The 25,945-nt window shown below is 33.8% G+C and overlaps 2 protein-coding genes and 1 pseudogene across 2 annotated transcripts; all 3 read left to right on the top strand.

The window, feature by feature from the left end:
- Positions 1 to 1,313: 1,313 nt before the first annotated feature.
- LOC100794447 (zinc finger CCCH domain-containing protein 18-like) lies at positions 1,314 to 2,123 on the top strand (annotated as a pseudogene).
- A 12,172-nt stretch (positions 2,124 to 14,295) lies between these two features.
- Positions 14,296 to 15,060, top strand: LOC121174714 (uncharacterized). The gene has a single exon (XM_041014626.1). The coding sequence runs from the start codon at positions 14,296 to 14,298 to the stop codon at positions 15,058 to 15,060; it is 765 nt and encodes a 254-aa protein (XP_040870560.1).
- Positions 15,061 to 16,663: 1,603 nt separating this feature from the next.
- On the top strand, positions 16,664 to 24,168 carry LOC100793399 (uncharacterized mitochondrial protein AtMg00810-like). Its single transcript, XM_026128094.2, has 8 exons — positions 16,664 to 17,596; positions 19,335 to 19,417; positions 19,548 to 19,639; positions 20,153 to 20,256; positions 20,330 to 20,404; positions 20,740 to 20,938; positions 21,925 to 22,031; positions 22,409 to 24,168. Exons 1-6 carry the CDS (start codon positions 16,664 to 16,666, stop codon positions 20,764 to 20,766), a joined length of 1,314 nt encoding a protein of 437 aa, XP_025983879.1. The 3' UTR covers positions 20,767 to 20,938; positions 21,925 to 22,031; positions 22,409 to 24,168.
- The last annotated feature ends 1,777 nt before the right edge of the window (positions 24,169 to 25,945 follow it).

Genomic DNA, 25,945 nt, shown 5'->3' with positions numbered 1-25,945 from the left:
TCGGCCCTGGCTGCCTCTCCGGAGACCTCTAGTAACTCCACCAACATCAACACGACCTCGTCGACGTGCAGAGGCTTGAAGGTATGGAAGGCGCCAACAATGGGAAGATGAAGCAGAGATGCCACATCATTGAGGGTGATGCTAACCTCCCCCACGGAAAGATGGAATCTACTAGTTTCCCTGTGCCACCTCTCCACGAACGCGGATATAAGTCCCCAATCGCCAGTGTCTACTGAACATGCAATCAAAGGACTTAGTCTCATGGCAACAACTAGGCCCTCAATCTCAGAAGTAGGCCTACCAAATTTTTGCACCTTCCTCTCATGGAAGGATAACTTCAATTCAGGACGGTCATGAATTGAAGTATAAAGGAACAAACACTTTATTAACATAATAATTTAAAGGAACACAAATTTCAATAATAACATATACTTAACAAATAAGTTAAATTGAAAATTATAAATACCTCTTCGTTCTATACGCTGATTGCAACATGGTCAGCATACTCTGTAAGCACTAATGGGTCACGCGGCCCACCTGGAAATCCCTCAACATCATCAGCTGTGTCTGCACCAGGTGCATGTACGTCTATAGCTACCACAGGCTCCTCTGCAGCTACCACAGGCTCATCCTTGGCAACAGGGGCAGCTTCCCATTGCCTACGTTTTGATGCTGTAGGCCTTCGCCGCTGGAGAGCATCATCTGAATCATGACGATCCTCTCTCCCTAGAGCTCTGCCAATAACCCTACCTAAGGCACGACCTAAACCTCTAGTCCTAACCATGATTAGCAAATGTCTACCACAAATTCCATCACTAAACATATACAAATTTTATATGTTTAGCAAATTCATCACAAATTGTATATGCGCTTAATTAAAGTCATTTGGTTTAACTCGAATTTCATACTGCTAGGAACCAAGAATAGAAATGGAAAAGATGTTGGGACAGGAAGTCATTTGACTTAATCCTCGTATGTCATGACTGGAAAAGAATAGGTTTACACTAGGCCTAGCCCTGGCCCTAATCCTACATTTGTCATAATTCTATATTAATGTATTTATTATTTAAAAAAATGTGAAAGGCCATGTTTGGTGTTTGGTATCTTCAAAGTTGACCTTAAGGTTGAATTGAAGTGCTCCCAATTTCGCAGTTCATTTTCTTGTCCAACATTAGATGTAAGGGATGACAAGAATTCTTGAAAATAGTACTATTTGTCAACTGCTCAACTCAGTCGAAACATGCCAGAGGGATACTGGTTTTTAATTGTTAATTTTGTGTTGGCAGAGGAATGGAACCCGTGACCTTTCAAATGCGTTACTTGGTGCAGAACAAATGGCACTGTCTGAGCATGCAGAAATAAGTGACATAGAGAGCGATTCCAGCTTAGATCAATCGAATTCAATTGGCTATGAGGAGGAGGAGGAATCGCAAGGTATAGGAATTTTGGAGAGTACCAATCTACAGACAGGTATTCAAATTGAAACGGCGACATTTGCCAAGTGGGAGAACCACACTAAAGAGATAGCTTCCAAAATGATGGCTAATATGGGGTACAAATAAGGAATGGGTTTAGGTATAACCGGTCAGGGAATGTTGGACCCTATAGCAGTGAAGGTGCTACCACCAAAGCAGTCCTTAGATTATGCACTCGAGTCTCATAAAAGGGAACAGAACAAAGAAAAGCAAGGCAAGAAGAAATAGAGCCGAGGTGGCAAGAGAAAACGCGAGAAGAAATTTGCAAAAGCGAACCGTGCAACAAAAGAGGATGAAGAATCGCCATCAGATGTCTTTGCATTAATAAACAATCACCTGGCATTGCACAACAAGGCTTTTGGGGGTGGATCGATGAAAAAGCGGCAAAGTAAAGCTTCTGAGGAAGGTAAGAAGGTGGATAGACGAGCATTGGTTGCTTATGAGGAAAAGGTGAAGGATTTGAAGATTAGGGTTGAAAAGCTTGAGCACATTGTTAATGCCAATAGAAAAGAGAAGGCTATGTATAAGGGTGCTATGAGAAAATTAAATGAAACCCGCAAGCCTTTGGCATATGCTGAAGAAGTTCATGCCTCTGCCTCAAATTTAGTAACAAGCAAAGAAAAAGAGAAGAGATGGCTCAAGTTTTAGTTAAGAGTCAAGACTCAGTTGTTTTTAGTTGCATGTTATAATGTCTTTATTTTATGTTGATGACCTTAAAATGAAGAGAAAAAGGAAAGCATATTTCAAAATGTGCAGCTCAACAAAGATATTAGTACATTACATTTTTCTATGCAACCTTGTACATGTTATGCAATTATTCAATTGCATGATTGTGTGTGTAATACTTGCACAAAATTAGCTATTGATGAGTATAATCCAAAAGGCAATAAGAACAAGTAATTTTCACTCCCCAATTCACACATTTGTTTCAATTTTTAATTGGTCTTCACCAAAGGGATACTTGCCCTAAATTGATTTATTGAGGTTTTCCACTGAAGTCAAAAGTAATACAAACTAAACAAATTTCAAACCAATATCAACATGTTCATGTTCAGACAAATCAAATAGTACAATACAAACCAAACAATGTAGCATAATCAAATTTCAAACTAATATCAACATCAAACAATTACAGCATAATTTTAAACTTATTTCATTATTCATTCATATTCTACTTCAACCTAAAACCCTCAAAACTAACCCTAAACCCAAATAAAAAACATATTTCATCAATTTAAACATGTTTTACATTTTTTTTAATTAAAACCGGGTCATACGGATCAAGTTCATCCGTAAGAAGGTTACAGATCAACTTGATCCGTAACCTTCTTTCGAATCAAGTTGATCCGTATACCAAATTCCATTACGGATCAGCTACATCAATTGCGGATCAACTTGATTCGTATACCAAATTCCATTACGGATCACCTACATCAATTGCTGATCATCTACATTATATAACCTACCTCTAATGCGGATCAACTAAATCCCTAGCGGATCAACTAAATCCCTAGCGGATCAACTACATCCTTAGCGGATCAACCACAGTACATGATAACTGCTAAATATGAGCTATTTTTTATAAAAAAAGAATATATTGAAATATCTTTAAAAATATTTATTTAGCAGTTATTTTTGGCCAAAATGATAGGAATTGATATTTTTATTATTTATGGCTTGCAGATATGAAAAGGATAGATTAAAAGAGAAAAAGATCATGAAAATATCAAAAAGGAAGATTTTTAGCATCAGGCCCAAGTCCACTACAACAATTATAAAAAGGGAGTTAGGCCAAGCAGAAAAGATCACCACGACACAACCCCCGGAGACTCAGAGCTCTACAATGAATACATCCTAAGCCTGAGTATCTCTAGTAGGGGAAATCTTTCTTTTTATGTCATTTTTTTCCATCCCTTCTCCTCCATCAATTCTTATACCCCCATTTCAGTGTAAAGCCCTCAATGGCCATGAGAGGCTAAACCCCTAGTTAGGGCCTAACAGGCCTAAAAAGCCAAGCGATGTATGATGTACTCTTCACTATTTATCAATGCAATACCAGGTGTTTTCTATCCTATTGTCCTTTTTGTTTATCTTTCATGCATTATTCATCTTTTCATTCTTTTAGGGGTTAGGCGCTCAGGAGAGGGTAACTTCTAAATAAGATTTAAAGAAAATATGCATGCATTAGTTTTAGGGATTAGACGCTTGGAAGAGGGTAACCTCTAATAGAACAAAAAGAAAAGATTTCATAAAAAAGTCATTGCTAGACATAGAATGATAATTTTATGCCCATGCATTTCTACAAACATCTAGAATTCAGACTTCATGCATTTTATTTGTTGAATCTTTTCATAGGGATTTGGGTGATAAATAAATAAAATAGTTTTGTCATCGTGAGGAATCAAGGGCAACTAAATGAATAGATGTGGGTAGGATAAATTCACTTGAATTGATAAAGAAAAATAATAAAATCATACATCCTAGGCAAACAAGGCAGGTCAGGTCCTAACATTATCATATCTTGAATTTATCTTTTTTATCTTAATCTTTTATCTTTCTTATCTTTCACTTTTCTTATCTTATCTTTTTTATCTTCTATTTTTATCTTTAAATATTTTATCTTTTCTTTTAAATCTTTACCTTATCTTCTATCTTTCTTTATTTGTTATTTTAAATTTCTTATCTTTTGCTTGTAAATTGGGTTTGCATTAATCTAAGTACAAACAAAGTCCCTGTGGATTCGACACTCGGACTTCTAAGTACTTTACTATTTGTGACAAATTTGGTGCACTTGCCAATGAGTTAACAGTACACCAGCACAAAAGTAGAAGCAGAAATGGAAACGACACTTACCTCGATGGTCGATGGTGGCGCAGGTCCTCAGAAGAAGGTCCTCAATGCACATCCTCACTGCAACTCCTCAATGCCCCAACGAACACGGCAGCGCAACGAACACGACAATGAAACAAGAAGAACAACAGCGCAGGGAAAGAGAAGTGTTGGGTGAAGAATAAGAAGAAGAATAGAAGTCGCGTGAGAAAGGGAAGCACTGGCTGGGTTCATAAAACTTTTAAAAAATTAGCCAGGGGTACTTTTTTCTTTTAACGTTAAGTGTTGCGTGCACCAGCAATCTGGGTGCACCTAGCATCACCCAAAAACAAAACAACATCTAATTGATCACCAATTACAAAGAGTGGAAACCACAAAAGCATAGTAATGAATAACTTCGTACACTGAAATTAATGTTTGTGTTCTCCTAAAAATTTGCAACCAACCTCAACAATTTAAGCATCAGTAGATTCCATTTATCTTTCTTTTAACACAACAACATCCCTCTGTAGAACTCAACTAGCATCGACTAGGCTGCAAATTTATTTATATTAAGTAACTAGTTGGTAACCCGTGCGTACGCACGGGTCACTTGTAATTTATTTTGTATGAATATTTATTTATTCTATAATACAATATTAAAATGAAAAATAGTACGAAAATAAAAATATATGTAACATTAATAATAATTAGATTGTTTGCATAAACAAAAAAAAGCAAGATTACTCATTGACCAAGGTAATGTTAATAAACAAAACAAACAACCTAAACTTAATTTAGTCACTATCACTGTCGTCCCAATCCTTTTGACTTCTAATAATAATTTCCCAAATTTGTTCATGACGCCTGTAGTAGAATGAGATTTCAACACCATGAGAAAAATCACTTTCTTTAAGGAATTTATACCAAGGTTGCACAACATATTTTTCCCCAATTCCAATATCAAGAACGATAACATTCATTCCACTGTAACAGAGACCCTAATCTTCTAAGGATTGTCATATGTTGATCGCAGCCATTTAGATGTCTAGTTACACGGCTTGGAAGATTCTGCAAAAGAGGATAAATAATAACCAAAGCCTGAAGCGAAAATGCCCAAAAAACCAATAAATTACTACTAATTAATTGATTGTGACCATCCCCATATGATGCTATAGTGAGAGGTCAGGAAATAATCTTCTGAGAAATTTTAGTGATATCATTCAAAGTGATTCCATCTACTGGAATAGGTTTTGTTTATTGTTTGTTAAGTTACTTTGCAAGCTTTTTTTAATTGTAATATAGACTTAAAATTAAATTCACAAGTGAATTATGAAGAAAGTTAATTAATATTTATAATTAAGTAATTACTGTGATGGATGTAAAAAGATGGCACAACAGTAATTCTCAATTGCAGGTCATCTAAAATAATAATAATAATAACAATAATAATAATAATAATAATAATAATAATAATAATTGAAGTGAAAAATCAGACTTATTCTAAAATTTCTTGTGCATGTGCCTGCCGAATCCCCAAAACAAAAAAGACAATTGCGGATTAATACACGCATGAAAAATTAAAATAAAATAAATTGAAGTGAAAAATCAGACTTATTCTAGAATTTCTTGTGCATGTACCTACCGAATCTCCAAAACAAAAAAGACCAGCTAGTGTAACAGAGCATGAAAATTTAAAATAAAATAAAATTAAAGTGAAAAATGAGAGGAACACTTAGTTCTTCAAATTGCCTTGCTCATGGTGACAAATTTGAATCATAGGAATATCCTATCACTTGACTTGAATAATAATAATAATAATAATAATAATAATAATAATAATAATAATAATAATAATCCTAGGCAACCTCGCTCTAGCTTAGTACATGGATAATTTTATCTTGTAATTAAGATTTCTCAAAATATATTAGTAGCACAGCTGCACAGGTAAGCATACACGACTAATTTTATACAGGAGGCATACTTATGACAAAAAAAAAACCTATATGACCATGAGGGCTTCAAATTGGTTAGCTGGCCTCACTAATCAAACCACATTTCATAAACAAAATACAATATTACTTATTACTGCAGGCTTATAATAAATATTAAGATAACATTTCACATTGGATTCAACTTCTGCTATATTTTTAATTCCATTACATTAGTTTTGCAAACATAAGGGAACAAATTAAAGCAACAGGTAGAGTCAATAAATCAAGATTCAAGAACCACAATATTTAATTCTATTTTCTAATTTCCCTTTAGTGTAAGAAACCAAGCAAAAGAAAAGGCAGCCTCTTGTCACTAATTCTATTCTTATGAAGAAGAAGACAATAACTCCATGCCTCAGCTTTGACCTTTTGTAAGTTCTCCCATGCATTAATCTTGGATATATAAAAATGCTGGAATTTCAAAAACTATGTAAAGTTCACGCAAAGATTTATTTGGAATGAGCATGAGACAATAATCATGCAGTATACCTCTGCCAGAAAAGAAACATTCAGTCAAAAGAGGAGAAAGAGCTATATATGTAAGACATGGATGTAAAAATTGAAACTACTTTGCCAAAAGCGTGACCATGCTTAGAGAAAACTGTTTTGAAAAAATTAAAATACAAAAGGATGGCAAAATCTCATCATTACAAATTTATCATCATAAAAGTGCAGTACATCAGGGTATATCTAAAGCAAAGTTTACTTGAAAGCTTGCTCATAACTGAAGAACTGGACAACAGAATTTGGGACAATTATTAGTACCATTTCCTTTGAACAGCCCATGAAAACCTTAAGTTCTCCATATATATTTTAGACCTTGAATTGTTCCATTGTATTTAATTCAATGTAGATTCTGAACCTGTAAATGGCAAAGGCACATCACTTGTATGATATTGATACATCCAAGCACAAAAGAAGCAACAAAAAAGGTAGCTTGTCAGATAAATGATAGACATCTATACAAAAAGTTGTCCTAAATATTTCTGGACTGTTTCTAGATCTGCAGTTAGTAATGCAAGAAATACTTTGAGCAATTTGATTAAAGTAACTAAATCAAGCTTTCCAAGAAAAAATTCAAAAATTCTAAGATTTAGAATTTTTAAAAACATATTTTTGTGATTTGAAGATTTTTAATGATTAGGTTCAAGGTATGCAAAAAGGTTAGCTGCCAGTTAGAAAATTTTAAGTTTGAATTTATGGCAGAGAATCAAAATAACTGGAGCTTAATTTATATGCTAACAAAGGGTAAACGGAGAGCAACGGTAAAGATACAGTAGCTGGTCTTCTGCATAATATAAATTTAAATAACAAAAATATGTTGAATGTTCTACTGCCAAGAACAGTAACCAAAACATAATGCTCCCACAGATCGTTCTGCTCCCCTCTTCTCCAATTGTATCTTAGCAGTGGAAAGATTCTCAACAGGCTTGGCAAGTAGTTCAAGAAAATATGTGTGTCAGACTATAAATCGGTGCTTATATTTTCTGTATTAGCTGAGTTTTTTTTGTTCCCTCCCTTTGCATTTTATTTTGAGATGATCAAGTACCACCGCTCATGGATAAATACCTTGTAAAGAGGAACTTTCAGGACAGCAGCACCAGCTTCTCAGACTGCAAGAGACACTGCCAATGTGGCATCTGCTCCAAGCTAAAACAACAAAAAGTTTGCATTAGAATAATATGAACCACATTCAAAATGCAAATTTCCAAACATAAAGCAAATATTGATTGTAGAATAACAGTTCCATCAGCTTTCTAAATTATAGATGCAGAATTACATGTTACTCTCCATAGCTACATTGTTCAAATACACACCCGTTAAAACCAGAAAATACTCGTACAAATGTTTACAAAGCTGATAGGAACACTTACTTATTCAAATCCTGTGATTGTCCTGATCTACTCATGGTGACAAATTTGAATCACGGAAATATCCTAGACAACACCCTAGCATAGTCATGGTCACTTGACTTGAGTAATAATAATAATAATAATAATAATAATAATAATAATAATAATTGAAGTAAAAAATCAGACTTACTTTGAAATTTCTTATGCATGTGCCTGTCGAGTTCCCAAAACAAAAAAGACAATTGCAGATCAATACACAGCGAGTGTAACAGAGCATGAAAAATTAAAATAAAATAAAATTGGAGTGAAAAATCAGGCTTGCATGAAAAATTACAATAAAATAAAATTGAAGTGAAAAATCAGACTTACTCTGAAATTTCTTGTGCATGTACTTGCCGAATCCCCAAAACAAAAAGACCAACTACTGTAACAGAGCATGAAAAATTTAAATAAAATAAAACTGAAGTGAAAAAATGAGAGAAACACTTACTTCTTCAAATCGCGTGGTTGCCCTGCTCATGGTGACAAATTTGAATCAAGCGAATATCCTAGGCAACACCCTAGCATAGTCATGGTCACTTGACTTGAGTAATAATAATAATAATAATAATAATAATAATAATAATAATAATAATTGAAGTGAAAAATCAGACTTACTCTGAAATTTCTTGTGCATGTTCCTGCCGAATCCCCAAAACAAAAAAGACAATTGCGGATCGATACGCAGTGAATGTAACAGAGCATGAAAAATTAAAATAAAATAAAATTGAAGTGAAAAATCAGGCTTACATGAAAAATTACAATAAAATAAAATTGAAGTGAAAAATCAGACTTACTCTGAAATTTCTTGTGCATGAACCTGTCGAATCCCCAAAACAAAAAAGACTAGCTAGTGTAACAGAGCATGAAAAATTAAAATAAAATAAAATTGAAGTGAAAAATAAGAGGAACACTTCTTCAAATCCCGTGGTTGCCTTACTCATGGTGACAAATTTAAATCACGGGAATATCCTAGGCAACACCCTAGCGTAATCATGGTCACTTGACTTGAGTAATAATAATAATAATCATAATAATAACACACACAGATACATGGTTGAAAAAATAACTCAGCTAATACAGAAGTAAGTGTTCCTCTCATTATATTGGGCATAACTAAATAATAATAATAATAATAATAATATTACATTATATATAAAATATGTTAGTCTTGCTGGTATAAAGTTGATTTAGATAATTATATTTGATTTTTGAAACCTATAATTTTTTATTTAGCTTATGAGTTTGTTGGAATGAGATTGGGTTTTTTAGTGAGACTTCAACGTATTTTTACAGGTTTTGATCTTATAGGTTGATTTTGAGATTAATCATTAATTAACTTTAGATTTAATAATATTTAAAATAGAGATAGCACAAAGATTTTCATTAAATAAGGACTTGAGGAAAGTAGGATGCAAAATGGTGTCAAATAATTACCTTCAAAAGCGAATTTACAGCAGCACGCGTCTCACTTCTAACAGATTTAGAGTTTTCAATCTCTGCATCAGATACCTCAAATTTTTCATGCAATTATGCTGAAACACCAGGATGAAGATCAGGTCTTACCATGTTCATCCAATCATCATGCTTAAGTCTGAATTCATGCCTGCACAACTAAATTCAGAAAATAGTTACTATATAATTGAAGACTTCCATAGTCACTATATAATTATGCAAATCTACAATGAGGAATAACATTTGAAAACAGAAGTTATGACATGGCTAAGCTGTGGTTAGATCAAACATTAGAAGCAAAGCTGCTGTGTATGTAAAATAATTCCAAAGAAAAGACAACCGACAGATTGAAAAGCGCGGTATTCTTTCCAAACCAATGTTAACAACAATTGCAAATTATGATAGTATTTCCATATCACAAAGAATCTGACTAACCTTTATAGGAATTTCATAATGTGGGCAAGTAATTTTAATGAGGAAGCTTTCACTTCGCCGTTTGGTTTCTGTCCAGAGCACCCTTTCAAGCTTGGAACTCTAGAACTTAAATAGCCCCCAAGATTTATATGCTTCAATACTTGCCCTGAAGACAATTGATGTTGAACAAAAATTAATGGAGTGCAATTTCATGAATAAAGTAGTAGTTCAAAAAAAGAAGGATCATATTAAAAGAGCAAAAGAAGAAGAAAAAAACACAGAAAATGGACATACTTCCAAACCAATATTTACAAAGAACCAACCTCCATTCTTACAACACCAAGAAATATATTGCAAACAATATTGCCTTTCTCATTTTTGGTAACCAAACCAAATTCTTATAGCAATAAGCTCAATTTTAAAAATGATATATTTTCAAGAGAGTAAGCAAAAAAAAGAAAGATTCATGGCAAGTTCATATCTATCAAGGCATAACAATCTCAACATATGCAGTGAGCTTAAACACATTTAGAATGTTTACACATACATATAGTAATTTTCTTGGTAACACCCTCAAGTTTCCTTTTTCAAGCTTGACCACCTTTTAACATTAGCATAAAGAGCTTCTGCTACCCTGTGGAAAAAAAATATTTTTTAAGAAAATACGTGAAATAGGAACACAAATTGGAACCTGTGAAGCACCACCATAGCAAACCTTAAACAGGGTTTGACCATTAGAGCCTACGACCTATGGGTAGAAGTAGTCAACTGCTATGGCATATATGCCTTAGGGTATTGAACTTAATTCCTATATCTTTAGAAAGTATTTGTTGTGACTTCCATTTCTTATGTCACACAACAGGTGTTTGTTGTTGCTCAAAGGGAGTTTGTGGATTCATTATTTTCTTAGGTAGGAACTCTCACTTCTCTCATGTTTCTCTTCCGTTGAAAATACCACAACTTTTGCCTACAATGCCTTAGTTGCAGACCCTAATAGACTATCGTAGTATAGTGTAGTTTTATCGAGCAGGTGGTGTGCACTCTTCAGACCCATGAAACGCAACAAAGTAATTGTCTTGACATTCGCTGAGAAATGCAAGGTTCTTCCTCTCTCTCTTTTCGCTTCAAATTTCATACCTTCCTTATCACAATGGTGTCATAAAGTTATTCACTTTCTGCATCATTTATATTGTTCATCCGATCAGCCTATACCAACCACACTGAAAAACATCATGAGGAATTAACACAAAAATGTGATATCCTCCCCAAGTGAATCATGGATAAAGAAAAAGATAAAAGTCACACATGAATATCAGCCAGGAAAAATTAAACCTTTGTTGTGCCAACAAACAGCAACAGAGGAAAATCAAGCATGCATAAATATCCAACGCCATCACTGGAAAAGGATTATCTTACTCTTGTCACAACCAAATGGAACACCTGACAAAACGCAAACTGAAAGACAAAGCGAGCTCAGTAAAGCCAGCAAAGAAGCAAAAACAAATTCGGAAAAAAGGCACACTCAACAATAACAGAACATCAATCAACCGCAAGTCTCCAAACAGCAAATATAAGAAGTGAAACACAAGCATGCATAATTGACATTCACATCCAATTGGATGATACTATATCATACCCATATTGTCAAGATGGAAAATTGACATTCACATTCAGATTAAGATGTCAAAAGGGGAATGCTTGTACATATATCTAATCCAGCTTCCTGCAACAACAATACACTTTATGATTTAAAATGTAAAATTACAATATGATATAAATATTATATTATTATCATAGTACTACTAGTAATAATAATAATAATCCTAATAATATTATTATAATAATCATCCTATTACTATTATATTATTATTATTATTATTATTATTATATAATTAAACAAAACAAAAAAATAACAGAAACTAAGAGAGAGTAGAAAGAAGACATGTGCTTGTTTAAAACTTCATTTTTTTGCCCCACTCAACAAACCAACAATTTATTTTCTACCTCTTTGGGTTCTGCATGCTAATACTCTCATAAGCAGTTTTAGAGTGAACAGAGGAAGTGTATGGAACTTATTCAAAATAAATAAGATTTATAATCAATGTCCAATTTTTGAAAAAAAGTGTATGACACCTATTCAAAATAAATAAGATTTATAATCAAATTGTGACACAAAGGCACTGAATACCAAATAGGAATTGCTACTACTTTGTAATGCAATTTATAAAAGAAGCATTAGTTAATGACTTCAATTACCTAGTGATATTATGCAGAATGATATCAAAGTACCAACTGCACCAAAGAGAATTATAGTCATAAAATTGCAGGAAAATTGCTTCTTCTTCACCTGGAACCTGGAATGGTTAAAGAATAAATTGAAATTGAAGTTAGTCTAAGAGAAGCAACACAATCATTCAATTAAATTCATTCTGATTGAAGTATCAGTTCAGCGAATACAACAATTGATTTTCCTAAACTGTTTGAATCATTGTTTCCAACAAATCATAATGTAACTTAAATGATGCAGTTCAACATGTAAATGAAAGCTGAATAAGGAAAATAATTAAAAAAAAAGCAAGAGTAGTGAACTAACCCGACATTGAAGATGATGGGTGGAAGAAAGTAAATGAAGAAAAGATCTTCAATGAAGACAGGTATATGAAAGTTTTTTCCTCCAGTAGGACATCTTTGGGGGACTACAAAATAGACCAACATGAACAATATCGGTAATAATCTCAAGCTGCCAAAGCCAAACAAATATTACTTAAAATAACATATTATCAGTACTCTAAAATCTAAAAATTACTTCAGGGGTAAATCTAGAATAGAGCATAACAACAAATTAAATGGACAATCAATCCACTTTAGAAGAAAATTATTTTTTAAATAGAGATCTATAACAATTAGTAATCATGTTATTGGTAGAGACAAAAACATATCTATGAAATATGATATTATGTGATACAACAATAATGAAAAATGGAAGATATTGACTAACATTTTAAGGAGAATGATTGTAAAAAACAAAATAAAATTAAGGAGAATGGAGTGTCTAAAAAAGATAATGATATCAAAGTACCAACTGCAAAGAGAATTATAGTCATAAAAGTGCAGGAAAATTGTTTCTTCTTCACCTGAAACCTGGAATGGTTAAAGAATAAATTGAAATTGAAGTTAGTCTAAGAGAAGCAGGCACAATCATTCAAATAAATGCATTCTGATTGAAGTATCAGTTCAACGAATACAACTATTGATTTCCCTAAACTGTTGGAATCATTGTTTCCACCAAATCATAATGCAACTTAAATTATGCAGTTCAACATGTAAATAATGTTGATGTATGCTGTAATTCAGTTAGTTAGTTAGTTAAAAGTTAGTTAGTGATTCATTTTGAAGTTAGTTTGACAGCTATGAAGGTTGTTATAGCTACATGTGTAGTGTGTATAAAAATAGTAATGATCGTGAATGAGAAAGATGAGAGTGCAGAAGTTTTGATTCAGAATTCTAAGCTCTCTCTATTTTTTCAATCAATTCTTTCATCTTCTCTTATTCTCTAACATAGAGTGAGTGAGTGCATAATGTGAGTGTGTGTGAAGAACTATATTTGTTCCAACAAACTGGTATCAGAGCTGAGGTTCAAGATCCTTGGATACCGAAATTGAGATGGCTTCCTCGAATGGAAATTTTTCAGCATCTATGCCTGTTCTAATAGGCAAGAACTATGATGATTGGTGTGCTCAGATGAAGGTAATCTTTTGATTTCAAGATGTGACAGAAGTGGTGCAAGAAGGGGTTCAAGAACCTGACAGGAACCCAACTGATACACAGAAGGTGGCTCACCATGACTTGATGAAAAGAGATGCAAAGGCATTGTTCATTATTCATCAGTGTGTAGATGCAGATAATTTTCTGAAAATTAGATCTGCTGATACTACAAAGAAGGCATGGGATACTCTAGAGAAATTCTATGCAGGGAATAGCAAACTCAAGAAGGTGAAGTTGCAGACCTTGAGAAGGCAGTATGAACTTCTACAAATGAGTGATCAAGAAAGCATTGGTGAGTTCTTTTCTCGAATCTTTGCAATTATAAATCAAATGAATGCTTATGGTGACAAGCAATCCGACTTAGGGATCATTAACAAGGTATTAAGAACCTTGACACCAAGATTCGATCATATAGTGGTGGCAATTGAGCAAGGCCAGAATCTTGAAGAAATGAAGATTGAAGAACTGCAACGAATACTTGAAGCTTAAAAGATGAGGCTTAATGAACGAAATTCACAAAGATCAGATGAGCAAGCTATGCAAGCCCAAACAACCAAAGGGAACAACTATGATGGTGGCAAGAATAAGAAGGGAAAAGGAAAGTGGAAGAACAATAAGTGGAAGGGGTCAAGTGAGGGCTCCAGCAGTTCTGGAAATCATAACCAGAATGAAGAAACTGACAAGAAAAGTGGAGGGAATCACAAAGTGGGCATGAAGAAATTCAACAAGAAAGGGATTCAGTGTTATAACTGTCAGAAATGGGGATATTTTGCAGATGAATGCAGAAATAAAAGGGTTCCAAGAAATGTTGATGAGGCTCAATTGGCACAAGATGAGGATTCTGACTCTGATAAAGTGTTACTAATGGCAACAACAAACTCAGAAGAAGACAATGTTAATCTGTGGTATCTTGACACAGGTTGTTCCAATCACATGACTGGACATAGAGAGTGGTTTGTAAACATTGATGATAAGGTGAAGAGCAAGATCAAGTTTGCAAATTACAACTCTGTAACTGTAGAAGGCATTGGAAAGGTGATGATTCAAAGGAAGGATGGACAACACTCATTTATCAATGATGTGCTATATGTTCCCAATATGAAGAATAATTTGCTGAGTTTGGGACAGTTGCTAGAAAAGGGCTACTCAATGCAGATGGGGGACAGTCAAATGAAGATATTTGATACCAATAGGAGGTTGATTCTAAAGGCCCCTTGTCAACAAATAGAACATTCAAGATTGGAATTCAGATTGTAGAATTTCAATGCTTGGTTGCTTCTATAAGTGATGAAAGCTGGATATGGCATCACAGGTTTGGTCATCTAAACTTCAGGAGTTTAAGTGAATTGAAAAGTAAAAAAAGGGTTCATGGTCTTCCCCAAATTGAGATACCAAAACAATTGTGTGTTGAGTGTTGTGTGTCAAAGCAACCAAAGAATTCTTTTGAGTCAGAAATTCCAATCAGATCCAAAAGAAAGCTTGAAGTGATCTATTATGATGTGTGTGATCCTTTTGAAGTGAAATCCCTAGGAGGTAACAGTTACTTTGTGTCATTCATTGATGAATTTACTAGAAAAATGTGGATCTATCTCATTAAGCAAAAAAGTGAAGTGTTTAACATTTTTAAGAAGTTTAAGTTGTTAAGTGAAAAGCAAAGTGATAAGGTAATCAAAGTGCTAAGAACAGATGGAGCTGGTGAGTATAACTCACATGAATTTCAAGAATTTTGTGATGAAGAGGGGATAATTCATGAAGTGATGTCTCCCTATACACCTCAACATAATGGTGTTGTTGAGAGAAGAAATAGAACCATTTTGAACATGGCCAGGAGCATGATGAAAGGGAAGGGAATGCCTCATTACTTCTGGGGAGAGGAAACTTCTACTGCTGTGTATATTCTGAACAGGTGTCCCACTAAGAGATTGCAGGAATACACACCTGAAGAAGCATGGTTAGAAAAGAAGCTTAGTGTGAGTCATTTCAGAATATTTGGTTCACTGTGTTTTAAGCATGTGCCTGAGCAGAACAGAAAGAAACTTGATGACAAGGTTGAACCAATGATACTCATTGGATATCATCCAACTGGTGCCTACAAGCTATATGATCCTAGAATAAAGAAGATTGTGATTAGCAGAGATGTCTTGATAGATGAAACAAAGGGTTGGAATTGGGAAATAAATGTTGTTGACAATGGTGAAAGAAAGGTGATGTGAACCTTGAAGACAAACAAAGTGAAGAGGATGTACCATCATGTGGAGAGCAACTCAAAAGGTCACAAAGAGAGAGACAAGTACCATAAACACTCAGAGAATATGAATTGTATCCTGATACAGCAATCACTGCAAAAGGGGATTTTGTGCACTTTGCTCTACTTGCTGAATCAGAACCAATGAGTCATGATGAAGCCTCTCAAAGTTCGCATTGGAGAGCAGCTATGGAAGAAGAATTGAGATCAATTGAGAAGAATCAGACTTGGGAGTTAGTCCATTTACCTCAAGGAAAAAGACCAATTGATGTGAAGTGGGTCTATAAGACTAAAGTAAAGCCTAATGGAGATGTGTCCAAGTATAAGGCAAGATTAGTAGCAAAGGGATTTCTGCAAAAACATGGCTTGGATTATAATAAGGTTTTCGCTCCAGTTGCATGACTTGAAATTGTTAGGCTCATTTTGGCAGCTGCTAGCAACAGAAATTGGTCTCTATATCAACTGGATGTGAAGTCAGTATTTTTGAATGGTCCACTTGAAGAAGAAGTCTACATAACTCAACCACCTGGTTATGTTGTTGCAAGACAAGAGGATAAAGTCTACAAGTTGAATAAGGCACTATATGGCCTCAAGTAGGCTCCTAGAGCCTGGAATATGAAAATTGATAGCTTCCTAGTCCAGCAGAATTTCACCAAGTGCACTATTGAGCATGGAGTTTATGTCAAAAACACAGATTCTGGTGAGTTTTTGATAATATATCTCTATGTAGATGATTTGCTAGTGACTGGCAGTAGTAAAGAAGATATAAGAGTGTTCAAAGGAAGAATAATGGAAGAATTTGAGATGTCTGATCTTGGTGAACTATCATACTTCCTGGGTATTGAATTTGTTTCTACCAGTAAAGGGATTTTCATGCATCAAAAGAAGTATGCAGAAGACATCTTGAAGAGGTTCAATATGATGGATTCCAATTCTGTTATCACACCAACTGAAACTGGAATTAAGCTGCAAATAGATGAGGATGAGAAAGAAGTTGATCCTACCTTGTACAAGCAAATTGTAGGTTCACTGAGGTACCTATGTAACACCAGACCTGATATTGCCTATTGTGTTGGGTTGATAAGCAGGTTTATGGAGAAACCAAAGACACCTCAGTTCCTGGCAACAAAGAGGATTCTGAGGTATGTGGAAGGAACATTGGATCTTGGCATTTTATATCCTTACAGTCAGAAGAATATAGAAGGAGAAGTGTTTGGTTATAGTGATTCAGATTGGTGTGGTGAAAAGGATGATAGGAAAAGCACTACTGATTATGTTTTCAAATTTGGAACATCACCAATCTCTTGGTGCTCAAAGAAGCAGAGTGTAGTTGCTTTGTCAACATGTAAAGCAAAATATATTGTTGCTGCTATGGCAGCCTGTCAAGCTCTATGGCTGGAAGCTTTAATGGAAGAACTAAACTTGAGAAATTGCAGTCTTATGAGGTTGTTGATGGATAACAAATCAGTAATTGATTTAGCTAAGCATCCTGTGGCACATGACAGGAGTAAACATATTAAAACCAAGTTTCATTTCCTGCGTGATCAAGTGAGTAAGGACAAGCTTGAATTAGAGTTTTGTAGGTCTGAAGATCAAGTTGCAAACATACTAACTAAGCCATTGAAGTCTATCAAGTTCAAGGAATTGAGAGACAAGTTAGGAGTGACATCCTTGACAAATTTGAATTAAGGAGGGATGTTGATGTATGCTGTAATTCAGTTAGTTAGTTAAGAGTTAGTTAGTGATTCATTTTGAAGTTAGTTTGACAGCTATGAAGGTTGTTATAGCTACAAGTGTAGTGTGTATAAAAATAGTAATGATCATGAATGAGAAAGATGAGAGTGCAGAAGTTTTAATTCAGAATTCTAAGCTTCATCTATTTTCTCAATCAATTCTTTCATCTTCTCTTATTCTCTAACATAGAGTGAGTGAGTGCATAGTGTGAGTGTGTGTGAAGAACTTTATTTGTTTCAACAAATGAAAGTTGAATAAGGAAAATAATAAAAAAGAAGCAAGAGTAGTGAACTAACCCGGCATTGAAGATGATGGATGGAAGAAGGTAAATGAAGAGAAGATCTTCACTGAAGACAGGTATATGAGAGTTTTTTCCTCCAGTAGAACATCATTGGGGGACTACAAAATAGACCAACATGAACAATATCACTAATAATCTTAAGCTGCCAAAGTCAAACAAATATTACTTAAAAAAACATATTATCAGTACTCTAAAATCTAAAAATTACTTCAGGGGTCAATCTAGAACCTAGGACAACAACAAATTAAATGGACAATCAATCCACTTTAGGAGAAAAATATTGTTTAAATAGAGATCTATAACAATATTAGCGATCATGTTATTGACAGAGACAAAAACATAACTATGAAAGATGATATTATGTGATAAAGCAATGATGAAAAATGAAAGATATTGACTAACATTTTAAGGAGAATGATTGTAGAAAACAAAATAAAATTAAGGAGAATGGAGTGTCTAAAAATCATGACTGTTAAAAAATAATAAATCTGAGACAGAGAATATATCACCCAAGAAAAAGAAACACTACTAAAAAATGATATTTTAACGTTGTTAAATTAAAGGCGGTTTTTAAGAATTGGGGTAAAAAAATAAGGGATGACATTTTTGAAATTAAATCAAACTTTTTTAAAACGGTTATATAGAGACCATCGTTGATATAAAGGATTTACAAGGACGTTTTTCTAATAATGACTGTCTTTGATTTCAAATTAAATAATAAAATTAAATTTTGATTTTTCGGGCCCACAGTTCCACTTTTTCATCCTTCGCTTCTCTCCTTCCATTGCGCTTCTCGTTTTATGGAAAAACCAAAAGTCCCTTCACATGCCAAAATCTCCACACGCTAAACCCTAGGCCTCGATGTCACACCTTCAAGCTTTTTTGTTGACCTTCTTCTTCCACCGTCGCACACTCTTCACCTCTTCTCTCCGGTGACCTGGACCGCTACCTCCGCTGCTCCATGCCACAGAACTCGTCGCCCCAACTCGCGGTTCTTGTCAGCGGAGGCGTCGATAGCAGCGTCGCTCGCCAGCTGCTCCACGCCGCCGGCCACTCCTACACCGCTTTCTACCTCAAGATATGGTTCCAACAACAAATTTCTAGTTTCTCATGTTTCATCCTAAGATGGAGTTGTAAGTTTTCAATAATCAAATTTCAGATTATTTTTGTTTTTGTTTAACCTGTCTCTGGGTTGTAGTTATTATTATATTATTGTCAAGGTCTTTCACTATGGTTTCTTTGAGAACCTAGGTGGGAAATTTGAGCCTACACTCGAGAAAAGGGAAGGAGGTTTCACTGTTTGTTGATGAGTTCAGACGAAAACTGAACTCCAGGTTTAAATTTTTGCAGACTATGAAATTCTTCAATTTTCTCTTGAATGTATGATTACTACACTGCTTATAAGAAAATTTATAATTCTGCTTTTGTAAATCTCATTCTTTTCTTGATTTTTCATTTGTGTAGATTGCATTCAGCAGGGCATTTGCTTGATATTTTTTTGCCAAGAATAAGATTGGGAAATTTAGAGCCTGGCAAAGCCTACCATTTTCCTGATGAGTATATCATATTCCTATTTTTTAAATCTTTTTATGTGTACTGCACTAATGGCTTAGCTATGAACGCTTAATCTGAACAGGTTGAGTCTTAAAAGTGATCTATTTAATACCCAAGCTGACTGGCAATGTGGTATTTATCAAATCATTGCTGATGTAGGATAATATTAATCATGATTGAGTGGGTTTACTAGAAGTCTAACCCTTATATTCGTCACCCAAAGATTAGCGTGGTGACACCTTAGTCTTGTAATGATTTTTTCACTGGTCCTTTATAAGGATGAATTTGGTGATGTTTAATTAGATCTTTGAGGGGACTTGCACGGTGAAAATAATCTTTAGAAGACTAATATAATGAATAATATATGGAAGACCAAATTAATTAGGGGTTTAAAAGATCTAACCTTCACTAATCAATCTCCTGTTGTTATACTCCCATGAGTATTCCATTGAAATGTGTTCAGAAGTTCTAAAGTTTGCTCCGTACTTGCTATTGTATTGTAACTATTGTTTCCTGGCCTTGGATTGAATATAAAGGTACAATTTCACAAAATGAAATGCAGAGTAAGCAAAAGGATTTAGAGTTGGAGGACAATGCATTAATTTTTGTGGGAGGAAAAGTAAGTGACCATGTTGACAGATTGTTTTTTATATGTAGCATCAGGTTCTGAAAATCTTCACCTTGCCATGTAGGTTTCCGTTGATATATTACTATTGATGAAGCTGCTAAGCTTTGCGGTGGGTGTTCTTCCTGATCATGTTCCCAAGGTCAGTCTATAAAAGATATAACCTTACAGCTTACTGCAAATAATTTCCTTTGTGTTCTTTATACTGAACTAGTTGTTGGCTTTGCTATCACCATAATGCCTGTGACATTGTTATCTTACAAGGTGCCTTCCAGTGTTTGTACAGAACTTTTTTATTTTATTTTGGATAAATAAATAAACTTCTATTAGATTTTCTGTCAAAGGTCCAGTGACAACATTAAGCAACTCAAATGTCCAATTCAAATGCCAAGATAAGAGGATTTAAAAATTAAGCAAAACAATTGCTTATGATGGCCACATTGAGATCATGAGATGTATCATTTTTTTTCTTTATAGGTGGAGCCCAGATGCAATTGTTTTTAATTCCAATCAGGTTTATGAAACTCCCAGCTATAGGGTGCAGTTTATGTTTAGAGAGTCAAATGGAGCAACATTTTTAAAATCACAACTTCAAACGCCTGACCCTGATTCAGTTGATGCATCAGCAATTCTTTGGAAAAATCTCCAAGATAAAAAAACTTACTTAAAAATAAAGGTGATTCATACTCTTTGCTTTAGTTATTTATATTTGTTTTCTTAAGGTGCTAGAAGACCTGCATCTCCTTACTTAAAAATAAAGGTGACATTGAATCAGATTGTAGTAAGTTTCATTTATGTTAAGATGGCCTGCATCTCATTTCCATTCCAGCTGTCAAAACATTAAGCACAAATATTAGGTTCATTATGCAAAGTTGTCCCAGCTCTCAGGAAGTACTGATCCATTGATAAGTACTGCTATATATGCGACTAGAAAATTTTTATACTTCATGTTCATATACATATCATATCTTGTACATATATATATGTGTGTGGTTATGGGCAACTGCGAAATTGCATTGCCATGTAGATATAGGAATTATCCGAACAGCTATGTTATTCATATATCTTTTTCCACAGTGACAATTTTTATAGAGGGTTCTAAGAATATGAATTTGAATATTTTTTTATATTATTAGTTGATGTTTCTCTAAAACACTTTTTTCATGCCAAAAGATTAAATATCTCAAACAAAAAATTTACGGTTCAGTGGTCCAATAAGCTATAATACTATTTTTAAATTTAAATTCAAGTTAAATTCAATAAGATTTTTTTTCATTCCTTTCTTCTTAGTTTTATCATGGGTAATTAATCTGTTTACTTCATATTCTAGTTGTTACATTTTCATGAAGATATAATTCATTTGCAAATAAAAACTTGTGGATTATGCTTAAGAAATAAAAACTTCTATTATAAAAGGAATTTCTTAGTACATTTAAAAAAAGAATTTCAAGATATCAGAGTACAAGTGATGATACATATATGTACACTAGTGTAGCACATTACTAGGCGGATAACAACCAAATGGAAAACAAAAAGGCCTAATCTCTATGTTCTGGTACAACTGAATGATGCTCAACAAGATATCTTGATATCAGTATCATAACAAACTTGCACATATATCTGTTATTAATTCATATACATTGTTATATTTAACAACATCAGGTGATCCAGTGAAGATGGCATCAGTCAGTATTGAAAATAAGCTTCCTCCTGCCAAAAAAATTGAACAATTGTCATACAACATTACTGCATTGCTGCCGTGTCTTCCTGTAAGAATCTTTTGATATTCTGTCCTTTGGTCTCTCTGTCTCTTTGTTCTTTTACTTGATGTTAAGGGCTATTGGCTATATTGTATCTAATTTTAGTTAATTGACAAGAATAACAAGCTTTTGGCATGGATTTAGCTCCTAAATTATGGTAACACACTAACACGTACACAATTATGAAGCTTTCTTTTTCACCTTGTTGGTAAACCTTATGGTTGTTAAAGTATCCCTCTTATTTTCTAGATTGTAGTAGTATCTGTCTTGTCTTTTTCCTCTTTCCCTTTTCCTTGTTTTATTTTCTAGACAAATTCTTAAAGTCCATATAATATGGGATTATATTGAACTGTCAATCTGTATTTTACTGTGTTATCTATTATCAGGAGCTGGCTGATATTATACCAAGGGATACTCTTCTTTGGAAGCTGAAACTTCTCAAATCAGTTGTTGCATATGCTAATTCGCATATAATTCGTGTATTCACCAGCAAGCAAATTTCTCTACTCAAGTTTTTTTTAATATCTTATATAATTTTATTTATAGATAATTTTATCATATTATAAATTATTTAGTTTAAATAACCTCAAATTACTTTGCAGGTTAAACATGTTTTTACATCGGTGCTGACGTCACCACCGATGTAGAAATATCATATTTCAACATCGTTTCTTTCTGCAAAACGACTTAGAAAGCGTAGCTTACTACATAGATGTAGAAAATAGGGGATCAACATCGTTTCTTAATTAAAAAACGATGTAGAAACTAATCTTACTACATCGGTGCCTACGTCAGCACCGATGTAGAAAATAGGGGATCAACATCGTTTCTTAATTAAAAAACGATGTAGAAACTAATCTTACTACATCGGTGCCTATGTCAGCATCGATGTAGAAAAAAAACAGCTTACTACAACGTTTGCTTATGGAACGTTGTTGAAATTTTTAAGTTTCAACATCATTATAATCAAAAACGGTCAAGCACCGTTGTTGAATCGCGATTCTGACCGATGTAGAATACGCGTTTTCCAGTAGTGAAAAGAGAGATATTATTGAACTGTTAAAAAATAATAAATCCGAGACAGGGAATATATCACCCAAGAAAAAGAAAAGAGAGATATTATTGAAAAAGTAAAGCATGCATAGTTCCATTCTTAAATACCATATCAGGCAGGATCAATGTCACAACCGAGAAAAATAACTATTAGTTAAGAAGAAAACATTCATAAGAACAAACAAAATTAAAACCTTGCAAATAGAGTTCTTCGTCGATAGCTTGGTAAGCGGGAAAATAAAAAAGGAATAAAAAAAAACCAGAAAAATCAATAAGAAAAAATAACTATTAGTTAAGAAGAAAACATGCATAAAAACAAACAAAATTAAAACCTTGCAAATAGGGACAGTACCGAAATAAACATGCACAACAGTAAAAGGGAAAATAACTTGCCTGGAGTCTTAAATACCATATCAGGCAGTCAACATCAATGCCACAACTGGAAAAAATAACTATTAGTTAAGAAGAAAACATGCATAACAACAAACAAAAATAAAACCTTGCAAATAAAAATAAATAGTAATAAAACAAACATGCATGACGGCAAAAGGGAAAAAAATTTGCCTGTTGGATGCTTCTTGGTCGATAGCCCGGGAAAATAAAAAAGAACCAAAGACAAAGATGAAAAATCAGTAAAAAAAATAACTATTATTAAGAAGAAAACATGCATAACAACAAACAAAATTAAAACCTTGCAAATAGAGACAAATAGTACCGAAACAAACATGCACAACAACAAAAGCAAAAAAACTCATCACATGGTAAATTGGTAATCTTAAGCGCACTAATACAATCAAAGGCATAAAGAGAAAAGGACTATGAAAACTACATAACGGAAATGAAACTTGTGTAACAAAAACAGATTATCAGTGGAGATAAAAAAATTTACCACAAATAATAAATCCGAGACAGGCAATATACCAGCCAAGAAAAGAAAAGAAAAGAGAGATATTATTAAAAAAGTAAAGCATGCATAGTTCCATTGTTAAATACCATATTAGGTAGCCAAGATCAATGTCACAATCGGGAAAAATAAGTATTAGTTAAGAAAAAAACATGCATAACAACAAACAAAATTAGAACTTTGCAAATAGAAGCAAACATGCATAACATCAAAAGGGAAAAAAATTAGTCTGCTTTGTGCGATGTCTATCCATCATTAAGCAAAAAAATTAGGCAAAAATGGTGATTTACGCCCGATTGAGACTACCTCCTTCATAAGCACTTGTAAAAGAAGAAAATAAGAAAGTAAAATGAATTAAACTCCTCCCATAAGTTAGATGAGACAACTTTTATAAGAGTTAAGTACATAAGTTGATCCAAACAGGGTTTTAGGGGCACTTCAAATAGGCTCAACAAAACTAAATGCAACAGCTCACAAAAAGCACCAATGTAGAGATAATAATGGAAGCGCATCTCACCAGAACATGTAGAAATAATAATGTACAATGCACAAACAACACCAAGAAACCTGCAATTAAAAACCATCAAAACCCAATTGATTCTAAAGAAATCGGATAAAAGTTAGACCATCAATAAAATTATAAAAAAGGGAAGCAAAAGTCAAAACTTTTCCATTCAACAAAAAATGGACAACAACAAAGGGACCAAAAACATAGGAAAACAAAAACTTAACATGCATCAGAACAAAAAGAAAACATGCATGAGAAGAACAACAGGAAAAGAAAAGTAAAACCTCGTTTGCCATCGAAAAAATGCACAACAACAAAACCAAGCACGACAGGAAGCAAAAGTCAAAACTTTTCCACTCAACAAAAAATGAACAACAGCATAACAAAAAATAATTATTATTAAGAAGAAAACATGCATAACAACAAACAAAATTAAAACCTTGGAAATAGAGACAAATAATACCAAAACAAACATGCACAACAGGAAAAGAGAAAAAAACTTGCCTGCAAGATGCTTCTTCATCGATAGCCTGGTAAGCGGAAAGATAAAAAAGGAACCAAAAACAAAGTAAAAAAATCATTAAGAAAAAAATAACTATCAGTTAAGAAGAAAACATGCATAACAACAAAAACTCAACAGAAAACCAAAGCAAAAAATAGAAGTGAAGATGGAAGAGACAGACCACAAAAATGGAGAAGAAAGAAAGCACGGAGGAAACCTCGTGTAGCAAATAGAAAATGGAAAACCTCAGCAAGGGGAAAACTCAATGACAAGTGAAGCTGGAAGAAACGGACCACAAAAATGAAGAAAAAAAAAAAGCAAACGGGAGAAGGTGAGGAAATGACGAAACGCAGTTCAGAGGAAACAACGGGAGAAGGCTGGAGAAGGAGGCACGTGGAGCAACCAAAGCTTGAAGCGGAAAGAAAAATGACTTTCTTGTGGCTGGTTGTGTTCGAATCGGAAGAGAAGAGAAGAAAATAGAAAAAGAAAGAAAGGAAGAGGCACAGGAGAAATGGACAGTTGTAGGGTCACGCGTCAAGCTTAGAAAATTTTCAAAATTTCAATTCTATTAATTGTAGGGGGACACGTGTCACCACCTGGAGCATGGGCATATTAGGCATTTCCATATACATCTCTTTTATAAGACTTAGTATAGACAAGTAATAAATCAACATTAAAAATGGCTACTAGTTTTATGTGATGATTAAGGATCTACTCTCAAATCAAATGATTCAGTTCCACTGTCCGAGTACAAGACCTTTTTCCAAAGCTAACTTATTGTACCTTTATATTAAATTAATAAAAAAAGGTTTATTTCTGTTAATAATCATACCTTTATACTAATAAAAATGTTTCTTTTCTACTAATTTTAGTTGTACTTCTTTTAACTCAATCACCAATTCTCGTGTCTTTCAAGTGCCATTCAAATTTTCAACATATGATAAGAATGATTATGA

This window comes from Glycine max, chromosome 4 (genome assembly GCF_000004515.6).
Source record: "Glycine max cultivar Williams 82 chromosome 4, Glycine_max_v4.0, whole genome shotgun sequence".
Taxonomy (NCBI): Eukaryota; Viridiplantae; Streptophyta; class Magnoliopsida; order Fabales; family Fabaceae; genus Glycine; species Glycine max.
Note: the sequence above shows the minus strand (reverse complement) of the source record. Positions and strands in the feature narration are given on the sequence as shown.